The 16,682-nt window shown below is 43.0% G+C and overlaps 1 protein-coding gene across 1 annotated transcript in view; it reads right to left on the bottom strand.

Moving 5' to 3' along the window:
• Nucleotides 1-16,682, bottom strand: part of dcdc2c (doublecortin domain containing 2C) — a 31,172-nt gene extending 14,490 nt beyond the window's left edge. The window contains exons 1-10 of the mRNA XM_076108502.1: nucleotides 16,399-16,682; nucleotides 16,264-16,312; nucleotides 15,927-16,003; nucleotides 15,633-15,764; nucleotides 14,894-15,025; nucleotides 14,701-14,752; nucleotides 10,956-11,085; nucleotides 9,158-9,258; nucleotides 8,521-8,649; nucleotides 5,503-5,572 (exon numbers count right to left, since the gene is read on the bottom strand). Of these exons, the coding sequence (XP_075964617.1) occupies nucleotides 5,503-5,572; nucleotides 8,521-8,649; nucleotides 9,158-9,258; nucleotides 10,956-11,085; nucleotides 14,701-14,752; nucleotides 14,894-15,025; nucleotides 15,633-15,764; nucleotides 15,927-16,003; nucleotides 16,264-16,312; nucleotides 16,399-16,682 (1,156 nt within the window). The remainder of the gene's footprint in view (nucleotides 1-5,502; nucleotides 5,573-8,520; nucleotides 8,650-9,157; nucleotides 9,259-10,955; nucleotides 11,086-14,700; nucleotides 14,753-14,893; nucleotides 15,026-15,632; nucleotides 15,765-15,926; nucleotides 16,004-16,263; nucleotides 16,313-16,398) is intronic.

Genomic DNA, 16,682 nt, shown 5'->3' with positions numbered 1-16,682 from the left:
CCTCGCGCTCTCTCTCTCTCTCTCTCTCTCCCGCTCCCTGCCTCCACATTACCTTATCACACAGAGATTTTAGCTGTGCTCTCAGCCATTAGCTTCAGACAGTGACCAGCTTCCCTGGCTGGAGAGAGAGAGAGAGAGAGAGAGAGAGAGAGAGAGAGAGAGAGAGAGGGGGAGGCTGTGGATGATGTCAGTGGGTAAAAGGTCTTTTTATAACACCACCTGTCCATCTTGCCTGCAATAAGATTCCATACAGGTCTCAGCGCATGTGGAGATTTTCGTATAAAATGACCTTTGACAATTTTCATTTCACTCACACAACATTCAAAAGTTCATTGGCCCTTTTGTCCTATTCAGGCTGTGACTGTGAGTGCCCTGCCCAATAGCTTGTATAGACATTTTGCTGTAAAGAGGTGTTTGTGGTGCATTTACCTGGATAAAGGTTAAAAAGAAAATGTGTTCTGAATACACTTTATATCAACTTGGGCTGTCCACAATTAAAGTGTACAAGCGACAGAGTTTATCCACAAAGAATCATGAAGAAGCACCACTTTAAATATTTTTGTTTTCCAGAGATGTGCTCATTAGTTTCTTGGAAATAAGTCATTCAGCATGAAAAAAAGCATAAAGAACGATTAATCCACTGAAGAAATCTTAGTGGACTACAACCAAAACGATCAGAGAGAAGGAGCAGCCCTAACATTGACGATCAATTTGAGTGGAATAAAGTGAACTGCCAACTATAATACATAATCACTGCAATCATATCACAGCAAGAGAACAGAATTAGTATGCGCCCATTATTTCCAGACAACTTTGTGGACCCCTCACTAAAAACGGACCTGAAACACTCAAGCCTCGAGCCTCCTTTCTGAGCAGAAGAGCTAATTTGACGTCACGTTGACAACAATTGTTGGGCTGCTCACTGAAGCGTTTGAGCTGGTCAGAGTGCTCGCCGTGTGAGGCCACTGACGTGTTATTGACAGATGGCCAGGCTCCTGCCCTCCACAGGAGACCTCAAACCCAAACAACTACTGGATACACCGAGGTGATCCTCACATCAATATCCATCTATTATTCACATACTTGTGCTGGCTCGCAAAAAGAAGCAGCTCAACTGCATTTCATAAGTGCTAGACCCGTATATGCGCGTTGCAGGGAGGGAGCCCAGCTACTGCCCTGCGTTTGATCCGACAGTTGTGGCGAACTACCTTTCGCACTGTCACAGCGTGACACAGAACTGCGATTAAGTGGGTCAGTGATTCTTATTGTATGCAGTACAGTCGTTAGCTTTTATGGAAGAATACATCATGTGCACCAGTTTTATATTTGAAGTCAGGTACAGGGAGGGCAGGTTTATTCATTTGCACATTTCTTTCGACACAAAACCGAGGTCAAGCCTGAAACTTTTCTGCATACTAAGTGTACTTGGATCTGAATACATAACCAGGGAGGAATATTTCCGTGCGGACGCCCTCCGTTATGGTATATGCTGAAGAGGAAGAAGCATCAGTAGCAATCGTACTGTAGTTATACAAGTGGCTGTGTCTTCGGCAGTTCTTGAGGGAGATCTAGTTTATTATTCCTTGTTTAGTTGGCCTCTCTGGACTTCTCTCATTGAAGTGCTTCATATGAAGTATAAAGTAAAGCACCACTACAGTGCGTTTAATATGAGGTGCTTTGGTTTGCTGTAGTACATACCATCACGCGCTCTCTTTCTCTCCCTCATGCTGCATAGAAATATTAAAGCTGTGCCCCGAGGTCAACGGCAACAGCGCTCATTGTGCCCTTGTGTTCTTCATAGCCCCCACTATGAGAGGCGATGACTCATTCTTTTGATCCACTCCAATATCATTAAGTTATTAGTTGATTTCAGTGGATTTAATCAGCATAGTAATTCCTCTCTATGGGAAGATAAGTCTCTCTCAAGAGCAGTTACGCCGTTCACTATGCCTGCTGATTAGACACAAGCCCCCAAAATAATTCATCAGAAAACTGCAAAAAATTATTTATCAAAAGTGCTTCTCACAAAACCCGCTCAGGACCTTTGCTTCTTAATAATTAAACTCCGCAATTAGGCATCTTACCATGCACTCAGTGTGAGGCTCCATGTAATATTCATAACCACACATAATTATGCAATATATTCACTGAAATAAGAGGCCATATATTCACGGTGGGGCTGTCAAGAGGCAAGACATTTTTATTTGGTTTATAACACCGTTTCATCTTATACATGAGCAGCTGGCTTCTGGAGACAGAAGAGAACGAGGACGTCTGGTCCTCAGCAGTCTGACACTGTATTCTGTGGCTCTGGCTCGTAGAGGAAAGAGAAAGAGAGAGAGGGAGGAAGGGGGAGAGGGAGAGAGAGAGAGAGATAGGCACTGAGTGGCGATGCTCTCGCCATTGGAACCACTAATATCTAAGTCTATCTGCTGGACACAACAAAGACAAACCTTAGTGGTTTCATACATTGACCACAAGATGCAGGAAGAAAGACGAGGCATTCAATTAAAATGGAGTCGAGATGGGGTGCTGTCTCGGGATGTATTGTATGATAAATTATACATAATGCTCATCCCAGCTTGGTGAAGAACTATAGAAAAAACAATTGTCCCAAAGCCCTTGATGGTGCCTGAAGCAAATAAGCAACAGCGGCGGTCTACAGTGGACACACTGTGGACAAGGTTGGCTTTCATCTTGAGACGCGGTTCAAAGCTATACGGGCTACGCACAGAACAAACTGGCAATCAAAGCTAATGCGTAACTGGGCAGTGGTGCACTTCACAGAGCCTGTCGTGTCGAATGCAGCGGAGATCACACACAGACGCCTCTCTCACATCACAATAGCTGATTTTCAACACATGGCCTTTGGAACCTATTATTTTTCACCATGTAAATGTGAAAAAAAAGAAGGAGAAGAAACGTATTACTGTTGGGAGCTGGTGTCTTTTGAAGGCCTTTCGTGACATGTATATGATGAATGAGAAGAAGAGCATACATTTTCTTCGACTTTACTGTAGTTCACAAAGGCTCTCATTCTCCCTCAGCGAAGCCATCCCCAAGGATACCATTTGCTCTACAAGGATGGCTGAACTTAGCAGAGGATCAAAATGTATTCTGTATCATAAAATGTATTGTAGTGGACTAACATCCATAGAACATTTGATAACTTTAGTGTCGCAAATATTACAAAGCTCTTTGTGGACGGATTTCATGAGCACTTAATATCCGCACCAAGCATCTGTAACGCTCACAAAGTTGTTGCTATATGTAACAACAACACAATAACATGGAACAAGCTGTCTCCCCATATGGTTGATGAACACTGTTGTGCCCTACTGTATATGGAGCTCCACCATTCTGCATTGTCTTTTATGTATTGAGATTACAAGTTGAATCAGATATTAAATTATGTTATTTGCATTGTACATACCTTTTGCTTGAATTTCATGTTCCTGCAAAAAAGGCAAGATAAAAAGAACATTATATATATATATATATCAATAAATTAAAAATAATTCAAGAGTCAAACTATCCCCTCAAGACTTCTCACACAAAACCAGTGTGTGTGTTTTTTTTTTGTTGTCCCTGTCATATGCTGCACTGCAAAACAATGACCTTTTGGGATATGACACAATTTTACTGTCGGTATAATACAGATGTGATTAACATAAATAAGACTTAAAGTCAAATAGGCGTAAAGGTCGTCATTCAGGACTAGTCTTGGGTCCGCAAGGTGATTTACAACAACTTAATTTGACTGTGTGGAGTAATTTATCTGTGACAGAGCAAGCCATGCAACTCTCTGAATGTCTTGCGCACGTACAGGCGACAATATGCCATGACTACACACATCCCATATCTACCCAATCAGTCAAGATGCTTTACAACTTCTGTCAGAGGCCCTAACAGTTCTCGTAAATTACAAGGCCATTGTACATGGTGCCAATAACTTCTGAAGGAGAATCTCAGCCAAACTGAACCCAGTGGTATATCTCTCGCTTTTACACATGGTAGCCAAGATGGAATACCTCGGATAAAGTATGTGAAGGAGGTCGGGGAAGTACTTTGATGGTAGATTTGCTTTTATAAAAAGGCCTCCTATTTTCACTCAGCTGACAAATTCCTTTCAAAAGGATAAAAACTAGCCCAGATATTGACATTTTGATGCAAAGCAGGTGGCAGGCAGGTTTGATTCTGTTAGAGATCACTTGCATTTCCTTTCACATCCCACTTCCCTCTACTACGGCTCCGACGAGTCTCCTGCTAAGCTTTGCATCTGTGCCATCTGCAGATACAGTGTGACAGCTCGGGAATGTGAGGCATGAATGATGCCGAGTCATTCATAAACAGCAACAACGAGTATGCGGGTCTGGAGTCTGCAAAGCCATAATGTGCTGTGATATATTTCAAATGCCCCCTGCAGTGTCCATTGATATTCTGCAGGGAAATTAAAGCCAGTACGAGATCATTGTATCAGGATGCATCTCAACCTCTAGTGTTAGCAATATGAGGATAATTGAAAGAGAATACATGTGTAAAAAGCAGGCACATGTGTATGATGAAAAACACTTGCTGGAAAGTGCTGTCTGTTAGGTAACTCTGTGCATGTATGTGTACTTTTATGATAGCATGGATTACACGTGAGTGAGGTAGGGAGTATGTTGTTAGCGCAGGATGCAGTGATTTGCCTGGTGTCACACTGACAGGGCGAACCTCAGATTGAAGGGCAGACGGTGATAACCACGTGCAGGGATTCACATCCCGTTCCATTTAGCCACCTTCGGAATTTTTTCACAGGGAACAATTGAGGATGCCTGACTACCAAAGCCTATGTTTTGTAAGCAATTACAATGAAATTGTCTCAACCAGCTGGACGTCATACACCCTCAAAAAAAGGAGAATGTCAAGTTCACATCATTGCTTTGGTTTGTTTTTTAGCACTATGTTATCTTCCCCCCCCCCCCCCCATAATCAAATGTGTATAGCACTTATTTTGTATTTTGTCAGATGTGTTCTTCTCTAGATCAATCAAATAAAAGTCAGACCATGCAATTCTACTTAGAGTGAGAAGTCATGGAGGGGAAGTAAAATGGATTTTCATAAGGATTTTCATCGTAACAGGGTACATCTCATTCCGTCTGAGTGGTTCCAAATTACAAACGACATGGGAAATATAAAGAGCGGTGAATAATCCCTGGCTCTCAGCATGGCACACCTTGATGTGCAGGTGCCTTTAATACAAGAATAAGTCATCCGAGATTGGGGAGGCAAAAAAACCCACTCAACCAGATGGTCTCCATAAACCATGGCGTAAAGCTCTCCCAGATGTTGAGAGGTGGTTGCGGATCCGGTGACATGCAATGTGAGGGAGGAACTGGTAATGCAGAGTGTATTAGTGGTCTCTTTATGGGTGCATTAGGTGCTGCGGAGGGGAACGCGGGGGCCGCCGCCGCTGCTGCCAGTGAGCTACTACCAGGCTTTATGCTTTGATGAACCTACCCTTGAAAAACCGGGACACTCGTGACCGTATACTGCAGCGCCTGGGAGACACCTCCCTCTCTTTAGCCTCCTGGAAAACATAAATCAGTTTCTCATATCATCATCTAGTCATATTCAATGCATATGCAGCTCTAATCGGTAAATCTGTCAGCTTTCTCCCCTTTTGGTGATATATCAGATTCGTAATACTCTCCCGCATATGCAGTAAATCTCTGACAAGGCCTATGTTTCATAAAGCTCAAAGACAAAGCTGCATGAAGCGGAGAGCTTCACTTGAAAACAGATACAGAAAGTGGAGAAGCAGCTCAGTTTTAGGATGTCTCTGCACTGAAAGCGTCAGTGCATTCCAAAGTGTCATCTCTCTTCTTACCACTAAACAGTGGCCCAGACAGGAAACCAGAATAAATTTCCCCAGTTCATTGTCCCCGCTGAGGACTAGCAGAACATCTCAGTCTGATTAATGGCTGTACACTGTCTAATGAACAGTAATTGAATGGTGTAATGCAGTAGGTCCTTAAAAGCCCAGAGGAGTCGTCTTCCTCCGCCTGGCTCTCTGGAAACGTAAGGCGGTGACATTGCCTAGAGTTGATTATAGTTGACCTTGCATGCGGAGAATAAGGCCTTTGAAATGGCTAACCTAAGCTTCAGGGAATAGGAGCACAGAAAAACAGCTGAAAGACAAATGAAATGGACTTGCATTGGAAAAGGAAAGGAATGGATCAATGCGGCGCTCAATAATGATTCGATTTTTTATCACAAAATTCTTAAGAAAAGGAAGACGATTGATCAAACATCCCTAGTCGTATTGACATTTCTAACAATATTAATTAAGAAAAAATGCTTAGCTCACTGGTTGATAAATCAGCCAATATTGTTAAATCAAAACAAATGATAGTTGTAAACACAATACCGCACCAGTGAGTGCAAATCTACCCTTGTCCATATTTCCTCAAAGTGTATGACATCTACAACATAGACTGAGTCCCTCCCTCATGAAATCAATCAACTCCTTAACAGAGTGCACTCTAAAGGAAAACCCAACCTTCAGAAAGCCCAACAAAAGTCAGTCAAGTGATTATAAGAAAAGCTTTGATAAATGTGCATCGGGCTCCAGTCCGCCATCCTTCGCTCTCTTCCACCGAGATAGCCTGCCTTCACTCCCAGCGGACATCTCCACTTGGCAGAGATGCTGAATCTCGTTATTCTTTATTTGGCCTGGACCACACAGGTCAATATCACGCACAGCACACACACATACACACACAACTGCCTCACCGGTGTACTGTCTGCAAATGTATTCACTATTTAAATTCAATGCAATAAATCATTTAAAGCTTGGGCTGAAAATGTAATCATGTAATTGAATTTGGTCATCAATATCTACTATATATATGCACATATATACGGAGTACACGGGCATTTCGCAAGCACATTTGAGCACCGGAGTGGGAGGAAATCTGTCCGAACACAGCTCAAAGTATGAGTCATAGCGGTGCAGTTATCCCTCATTATTATTCACAGCCCTCTAAATGATGAGGCTGCCGACGACGAGACAGCGACAGTCTGTTTGGCCTCAAAGGGAAAACAGGAAAGTATGCATCAATGATGGTTAGACTTTAAGTTCGGTAAGTCTCACCTGCAGTATCATTATTTCTGGTCCGATGACAACCTGTATGAATATACTGGAAACAAGAATCAACAAAAAACAAAATTGCCACCAAGACAAATTTTGGGAAAGTAGAAGGTGTTCTGATAAAAAACGGTCTCTTTACTTTAAAAAAGTTTTTAAAACATAGTTTAAGACCTCCTTAAGATGTGTTCTGGCATGAGGTTTTAAACTGGAGAGCTTGCAACAACAATCCCACCTTTCCTTATGTCAGTCTCCGTTAGCTAACAAATCAAATCGTGCTTGGCAAGATGGTTATTGCAAAAAGTAGCTGAGTTTGTAGCAGGGATTTTTTTAATTTTTTTTTGTATTATTCAATGGGCTTTCCCTGCAATCCATAGCCAATCTGAATCAGCAACATTGCTCTATGACTAAAAGTGATAAGTAATGAATTAAGCTATTGATGAGGTCTTTAGCCAGGGTCATAACTGGCCCCCAGAAGTCAATAATTACTCCGATAAGAATATCTCTATTGCAAAAGTGCATACGGCAGCAAAACCATCACCACACCAAAACATTCCCCTATGGTGTAATTGCCACTGCTTGAAATTATAGTTTTCATTAAAACAAAATGTTCAAGGTTATTGATTGCTTAAATAAGACTCAATATCTTCTCATTTCAAAGCCGAATGAAAATGCTTGGAATAGTAATATCAGCCAACTATTGTGTGCATTCATCACAGTTATGCTGCTTCATACTGCTGTCCCTCGAGGATTATTAGAGCAAAATAAGTGTATTTAAATGACTGTAATTTCGAGGAACTACGGATCCATGCAAAAACATCTGTATACACAGCTCAGCCCTACTTCATCACTGGGAACGTACACGATCACCAGAGTCAAATACATCAAATACAACCACATACTGTTGTGGGGCTCTACTCTAATCACAAATGCACACTTCTATGTAATTTCCAAGCTTCGTGCTGTGATACACGGAGTGTTTGTGACCACAGCTAAGCTCTATGAACTCTACAACACTACATAAAGTTGTACCTGGGGCTCAGGTGTCTTTAATCTTGTGTCTCTGGTACCAGCATTGTGCCCTGTGCCTGTGTCTCTTTGCCCGGCAGAAAGGCTGCGCTGCTAAATGCAGAGTCCACAATACACAGAGAGAACCATGGAGACAGACAATCAGGTTATACTCAAATTAGACGAAAGTATAGTTGCTGGAAGCAGGTCTACGTGTCGCTTTTGCAATTATGGGAATGCTGATCACCATAATTGCTGGTTAGACTGTCTTTATGTGACCTAATCCAAATGCAAATGAAAAAATTGGACATAATAATAAAGTTTAAAATGACCTAAACGTGAAATAGTACCTACATGAAACTCATAATAAGGGTACTTACATGTTTCCTGGAACCTGCAGACAAAGACCTCTGCAGAAACAAGCCGTTTGAATCATGGAGGGAGGCCTTGCAGGGATTCGCAGAACAACTCCCATCCACATACTCCTCGTCAACTAGCTTGGCCTCAACCTGCAGAGAGGGAGAAAACAAGATCCCCCTTGGCTTACACTGTACTGTACTGCTGTATTGATTTTGCTAAATATTTATATATTTATGCAACTTGTTCTACTGAGAATTTGTGAGTCTTGTTATGAACAGAAAATGATGTTATACTGTGCTAGAAGTGTATTCTCAATTTTCAAAATACAGAAGAAAACACAATAGGAAGGAAAATGAGGAGAGGATGCTGTAGCAGCAGACACTTTTCCATCCAACCGAACTAAGCTTGCTGTGATGTTCAACTCTTAAGCTTCTGTTTGTCTCCACTGTCAACAGGTTCTAAAAGTACGAGTACAATTAGGAGTACATATTTAACTTAAATGGACTCGGCACGTGACCAGGTGGCCTATGTTTATCTACGGTGATGTTCGTACTAGGAAGTAAGGATTGATTCCAGTCCTAAATAGGACCAAACTGTTCAAAGGTTGCATGCTAAAGACCTCATCAGCTTGCAGTGCTGTATGGGGTTGCGTTTTACCTGATCAATAGGCAGGTCCACCTTCAACTGGCCGTCTTCCTGCACCTCCGCTGCTCCTGCCGTCTCACTCCTTTTGTTTTGTGCATTGAACACGCTGCCCTCTGAGAAAAGTGATTAATCACAATTACCTCATCGGCTGGCAGTCACCGTCTCATTCTTGTGTGCACACTCATTCTCTCCCTCTCTATACCCCTCCATCCCTCACTGCCCTCTCCCTTTGCCTCTCCTGTTCAACTCCGCGAGAGATCAATGTTACTGTCAAGCCATTTATTTATTTAGAGTGGTCCCACAGACGAAAGGGCCACAGAAAGCCACAGCTGCCCTGCCACAAATATGGCCAGCCAGCGTGAACTTTCAGTCCAGGGTTAGTTCCTGACAGTGAGAGGTTGCTCTTGATGCATGTGGGGAATCGCTTATATGGAAACGTCACACTGTTTTCCTTTGTAAACAAACTCCTTTTTGTCTGTGGCTGCTGGACGGGGTGGAGTGTTAATAATTAAACACATTATTGAGCTTGAATCTACGTCAATAGCCTTAAGTAGTTTGATGTAAATAATAAATTTTAAAAAGCACGGTAGATTAATCAGTGATAAGACAAAAGAAAATAAAGAAAATGTATGTGGTTAACAGCTAGATAAGAGGCAATCATACAGCTACAAAACATGTAGACTTCATTGTGTTTTTTTACTGACACATTGCACTGATCTTTTTCTAAACTCCAGTTAGGAAAAGACAAAATGACGAAGGAATTCTGGTGCCGAAAGCTCTGATTCTGCACCAGATGATGCTTGTGAACACTACTCAGAGCTATTTCCTGTACGAAGATGATGTGAAGAACTCTTGGGCCTTTAGTAATGTGTTTTGTGGGGGGGGGGGGGTCCTAAATGTGGCCAGGGAACTGACAAACAACAGCATCATCATGAGCACAACATGAGCAAGTCAAACATATGAAGGGATGGCGGGTTTCAACTTGTTACCATACCGTGTAATGTGATATGTGGTACAGTAGAGGATGAGCCACTGTATTACTGTGAACAGATGGTAAAACAAACGGCCGTGAAAACATCTACTACTGAATAATTGGATAGAGGAAGGAGACACACAATTACTGTGAATTAATGATAAACACAGTACCGCCATAAAACAGTACAACTGCTGCAATGTTCAAAGCCACCAATCTAAAAGGAGTATTTTGTCACTTTTATGCTCTTTCCGTCAGCGTCCTTTGTGATTAATAACTTATTACCGTGTTGATCTCCACATCAGGAGAAAATTAGAGCATTTTGTTTCTCCCCCACATAGTTAACAAGGCTTTCTGGATACATATTCAACAAAATGGCCCGATTGAATTCATCTATGATTTAAGCACCGTTGACGGTGTCTGAAGTCTGGTTCTGTTTAATATTCACAGGGAAGCCTGGTTGATTCTTTCAAGCAGCAGGGAGTTGGGCTCTGTTTGGACTTAAAAGAACAGGGTTGACAACCCAAAGAAAGCTCCTTCACCTGCCAACTGTAAGTATTTTTTGCCTCTATGTTCCCAACTCGCACTTTAACTCACATCTCCTCACATACAATCACAGAGGAATGTATAATGGTGAACAAGCCTACACGTGTGCACAAATGTAGCCCTACACATGCACACACATACTGTAACCACTTCCATAGACATATAAATTGGTCAACAGGATTCTTCCTATCGTCTTAGTGAGAAAAGGAGGTGTTGGAGGAAAAAAACACACGAAGAGGACAGGGGGGCGAGAGAGAGAGAGAGAGATTTCTATAGAATAGCTCTGCTTACCTCCTGTTGAGAAGAGAACTGGGTTTCTGGACACCTGCCTCCGTTGTTTGGTTCTCGTCGGTCTGGCTTGTTTCTTCATCTGGCCCCTGGCTGTGTGCTCAAGGTCCTCTCTAAAGCCTGTGTGAGCAAACTACATGAAGAGACAAAAGAGAGGGAAAAACAGGGGCACGGATGAAGGCGTATACCGTCAGATTTCTCTGTGATTCATCATCGAATTTTTGCTGTTGTTATGTAAAGAGGAAGAAGACAAAAGACAAAACACATCAGGGCAAAACTTGTTTCTCCTGTCTTTTCCTACATTTTCCATTGACCTCAATTTTTCACGAGCTGATATGCTTTGTAGCTCCCCCGTGACTCCTACTGTATTGAATTCATCTGGTTCCAATACATCCCGTGCACAACCTATCAATCACTAGGGAGCGTGGCAAACTAATCATTTATTGATGAAATGGGGCAGCCATGAATTTCTAACTGCATTTGTCTTATTTATCAAGCCAGATCAAACAATGAAAATCCAAACAAGCTTAAAGGGAAAGGGAGGGAGTCGTAGGGAATAACTTATTCTTCAGCAGTAGACAGCAGAAGGTTATTGATGGGGAAGGGAGGGGAAAAAAAGAGGCTCCGAGACTTAGTTGCATGGTGGGAGAGTGAAGGAGAGAGAGAGAAGAAAAGAGAGAGAGAGAAGGAGAGAGAGAGAGAGCAGTGGGGAGAGTTCAGAGTGATGTTCAGACAGCAGGGTACACATCTGAATTAATGCTTCCACAAAAGGCAATTTTCTCCTCACAGGCTTCTCATCCGCTCTGTAGGTAGCAAGGTGAGGTGCGTCTCCCTTACAGAGACGCAGACACAGAGAGCAGGATAGAGCAGACTTAATGTTTCTTCGCAGCTACAGTGCTCTGTACTGCGGCTGCCTGGCTGGATCCCTGGGCTGGCTCAGGGGATAGTGTAGTGATCTCAGGCTTCCACCAGAATACACTTCTGGCAATGGTGTTTGCAAGCTCACTAACATGGCCTCTGGGGAACAGCAGCGTTGTTTCTTCACTTGTTTGCTTTGTTTAATGCAGACAGAGGCAAAGTCTGTTGATATTCTTTTGAATTTCTACAGCCGTTGGTGGGCCGAGAAAAAGAAAAACAACAAAAGAGAGAGTGAAGTTTTGCCTGGCATATTCAGCGAAGGAGAGTTGAAACAGAGTTCACACTCCATCGCTGCAGTGTCCACACAACCACACGAGATCAAAGACAGAGGAGCGGCGGCGCTGTCGCAGTGGTGAGCTGCTAATTCAGTTTTCGCAACCTCAATTCGTCTGCGAGTGATGTGAAACAACTTCACCATAAAAGTTCAAAATCAAAATACATCTGGGCAATCAAAAATTGAACAGCTTGTTTTGCATGTTTACAGCCTGGCGGTGTCGATGTAAATAGATCTTATTTAAATCAACAGAGTTAAATCAAGACTGTCCCACTCGGGGAGGGGAAAGCAGAGGACGAGGGTGCGCCGCGCAGCCAGGAGAGTACAGTACCAGTAGCAGCACAACTGGAAACCCGGCAGTGGGAAAGCTGAGGTCATCTCGCCTCTTGTTCTGCATTACATATCTACAGTACCATGTCCTGGGGGAGCAGACGACTGTGTGCGTCGGCAGGCCCCAGAGAAAGAGACCATGGATGGGAGAGAGAGTGCTAGAGTTAGGGTGAAGGGGGCTCAGGGGGACAGAGCAGCAAATAATCTGTGGCCCTCTCTAGTGGCAGAGAACAGGAGTCAATAAGAGGACACTGTGATAGGATAGCCGGGGGGGTGGGGGGGGGTCCCAACCAATTGAACCGAACACTGGCTGAGGTATCAGTGGGAGCCACTCCCAGGGCCGGGTCCTCGGCGAGCAGACGTGCCGGCAGCAGTGAGGAGCTGAGTTTTCCCACAGGGCATTGCTACTTCCCCCTCACCAATGACATCATCCAGAAACAGCGGAGAAATGGAGAGCAGCAGCAAGTCCTCGCTGATGTCAGGGAGAGTGCAGCTATTAAAAGGTTTAGTCAGCCTTTCTGGGCTGTTTTCACAGGATGCTTCTTCTGAAGTACATGTGAAGCACAATTGCACTGCTCATTATTATCACTACAATATGAAAGTACTTTGCTTTGATACACATCATTATTCTCTTTTTTTTTTTCTCTTTGCATTCCTCCCCCCCCCCCCCCCCCCTATTAATCTTCTCTTTATGCGACGTCTACCTCAAAAGTTTCTACCTCATCATGTCTGTGAACACCTAACTCAGCACTTATGCTCGCTCCCGATGGGAACATGGTGTGCTGGAGTTTCAATATTACACTCTGCAGAGCCGTCAGTTTAGACTTCAGTGGTTGCTCCAGACCAGATGTCCCATTCAGTGGCGCAGAAACACACCGACAGGACAGATGGACACCGTTCCCCCCCCCCCCATGCAGCGAGGTTGCAAGAGCAAGGTTACATTTTACACAGCTTCAGCGAGCATGTTTTTAAAGGATCTTTTTTACGGGCATTGCAAACCAGACTGCTGTTGTTTTGTGAGGTCAAACTGAAATGAATGACAGACATGACCCTATAAATGTATGCGTAATCATCAGCAAGCTAAACGGCCAACAGATCAAGACGGAGTGGGGGGGGCGATTTTTGTCACATGTGTCTGTCCCCTCTGAGTGGTCCTCATTAACTGGTCAAACCATGTTTACAAATTCATGAGGGCTCCGACACGGAGGCAAAGGGAGTAAAATGCGGCAGCATCGTGTCCATTGAATGACTAATGCTACGATGAGCTGGTGGATGCAAAACACAGCCATAGCTCTGTCTCTGTCTCCACCTCATGGTGCTGTGGAAAATGGCAAAGGATACGGCGTTGGCAGTGTTTTCCTACAATAAGACTGTGCCTCAGTTTAGCAAAGTCTGATAACAGTGCGGTTTCCATATATTGTTTTATGATTGGATGGATTTATATAAGATAAGGAAATCTTACAATTGTCTTAACATATTCTAATGTATTACTAATAAATATGCATTCTGAATATAATGGTAGTCAACCACAGACACAGCTGGAGATACAGCATGGGGGGTATTTTTCTTCATCTGAAAACATTGGCATCTGCCACAGCATTGTCATCTTTCATGGTTAGAAAAATCAGATGTCAGACACATCTCGCAACAGCCCCCCCCCCCCCCCCCCATCTCCACCTCAACTTGCTGAGTGGGCATGTTCTCATCTTCACCGTGTGATTTGGTGTTCAGCTCGGCCCCACAGCAGCGCAATCCTCATACGGATTCAAAGCACTTCACTGTCTACTTAATCACAATACAAATTGTCCCGGTTCTGGTTTGAATAAGAGATTTTTTTTTTTGGGGTTTTCAGTCAGTGAAGTCCCCCCTGGTGCATATGATCTGTCTATGAGGCTCACTGCACTTGATCAAGTGGGCCAGCCTTTCTCTGTGGGGATTACCCATCAAAGTGGAAAGCAAAGGTAACTCAATGCCTCCTGCAGACAGTGATTGATGATAGCGCTGTTTCATAACAAAATGCACCCCCCCCCAACAAGTCTCACACGTGGGAAATGTTAATTGAAATGCTGTGTGTGCAAAGATACGCTTTTCAACGGTGATACAACCAAGGTGTTACAGCAATAAACCAGGGGGAATTTACGGGAAAAAAATAACAATTGAGCATGTAGCGATAAAGTGAACAACCAGATGGCAAACTGCACCCGACTCTGAAGCAATAGCACTCACCGTATCCTCTGGATGTCTTGTCTTTTTAACAGCAGGCAGGATGTCTTGGCTGCAAGGGGAAAAAAGGAAACCAAAATTGACAAACATGTGTTTTCTTTCTTTTTCACACTAAAATAGGGATCCAGTGGTTATTCAAAATGTGTTGATAAAAACACGATAGGCGTCATACCCTTCGATCATGTGGTTTCCCCCGATTGGATCCCTGAAGGGGACGCAGTGATCATATGGGAGCGCTTTAAACTTTTCTGCACCAACTGCAACATAGTGCTGGTTGTTCTCCAGTTCAGCTGGGCCGCAGACAGGACGTCCATCTAATGTGCAAAGCCTGGGAATTCAAGTTAAAGAAATACCACAAATGGGAGCAATGCTTTGTGATTGTTTCAACTTCTTGATACAAAAAAGACGTAGATGTCTCAAATGTTGTTTGAGTGGTTAAATTTAATGGAAGCAAAAAGTTAATCAAAGCACTATTTGTCTAACAAGCAGTTTTGGATAAACTCTTGTGAGCCCATCACAACCAGACATCGTCCCAATCACTACTTAATTAGAAAACTCCTTCCGCTCTGCTAAATATTGCTGCATTTAGACTGACTGAAAAGCCTCCAATAATCATATTTCCCAAATCTATATGAGAGCAGCTGATACTCTACAGAGAATCAAGACCCAGTACTGTGACTGGTGAACTGTTAGTGACTTCAAATGTTTGCGATCAGGGCTGGGCAATAGTAAGAAAATCAAATATTGATGAAGGACATTATTTGGGTCATGATTCATATATTTGAAACAAAAAATACAAAAACATAAAAAGGTGTATTATGGCTCCTATTTTCTTCTTACAGAAAAACGACAGGTTGTACCTTTGCTTGCCCTCACTGGTACATGACTCATTTCAAAATGATATGGGTTTATAAAGTACTAATGTCAGACATCACCTGTACACAGCACCGGTGCGAAGACGCACTTTCTCTGTGACCATGGCTAAGACATGTTCCCAGCTTCTGAGAGTATATTTTGGGATCCGCATTCGAACCGGAGCTACAAAGACATCGCCGTTGGTAAAAACACTACGAAACACAAGAAGAAAAAGAAGACACAAAGGAATAATCATTTAACCGCTGAAAAGTAAACAGGATACAAAAACATTATTACTTTACGACATAACACAGCAGAGAAAATGCTCCTGTTTTACACTCCGGATAACTTTGTACCTTAAAATCAATACTCACTTTATCGTGCAAGACTCATGGGTAGTTCTCCCCCAACGAGCAGAAACTATTATTCTGCTGTGAACAACAGGCCGAATCTGAAAATGGTAAAACTAATGGTCAGTGGTGAATAAGCAATGAGGCAAGTGTCTGACGCAACTCTGATGTTGTGTGTGATAACAGGACTTTTGAGTTCATTATCACAGTTTAGGGTTTAGGCTTAACCTATACATGCAACTTCCCACTAAAGAAAAGTTCCATATATGGTCACACATAATATAGCACCTGAAAATAAATGTTACACTTAGTTTAATCTTTTTCAGTATGCTGATCAAAGACAAATAAAAGGTAGTCTTACCGGTTCTATTTTCTTTTTCTGTGGCTTCTTGATTGTTATCTTACAATACCTGGAAGGCAATACATAATACATAATGTAAATGACACACACACACACACACACACACACACACACAAATTCCAGCTTGGTACCTACTCCAGTTTTTTGAACTGCTCATTTCCGGCTGCAACATAGACACTCCCATGCTCCAAGTCGTCCAGATTCTGAACTTTGTGGCCCTCTGTGGGAGTGTACAGCCTCCGCACGGCGCCAAACGGAGCCTCGATCTCTCTGGTCAAAGACGTCAACAAGTTGTCAAAAGTTGACAGATGGCGCGGATTCACAACTATTTTTCTTCCGGGGAAAAAAGCGTCTCCGTTCTTGTAGACGATGATTGTTTTTGTCGGCGGCAGATCGCCTCTCCCTGCTGTGCCTGGCAT

This window comes from Anarhichas minor, unplaced genomic scaffold, assembly GCF_050575085.1.
Source record: "Anarhichas minor isolate MPS153535 unplaced genomic scaffold, ASM5057508v1 ptg000040l, whole genome shotgun sequence".
Classification (NCBI taxonomy): domain Eukaryota; kingdom Metazoa; phylum Chordata; class Actinopteri; order Perciformes; family Anarhichadidae; genus Anarhichas; species Anarhichas minor.
This window is presented reverse-complemented; position numbering and strand designations above follow the sequence as displayed.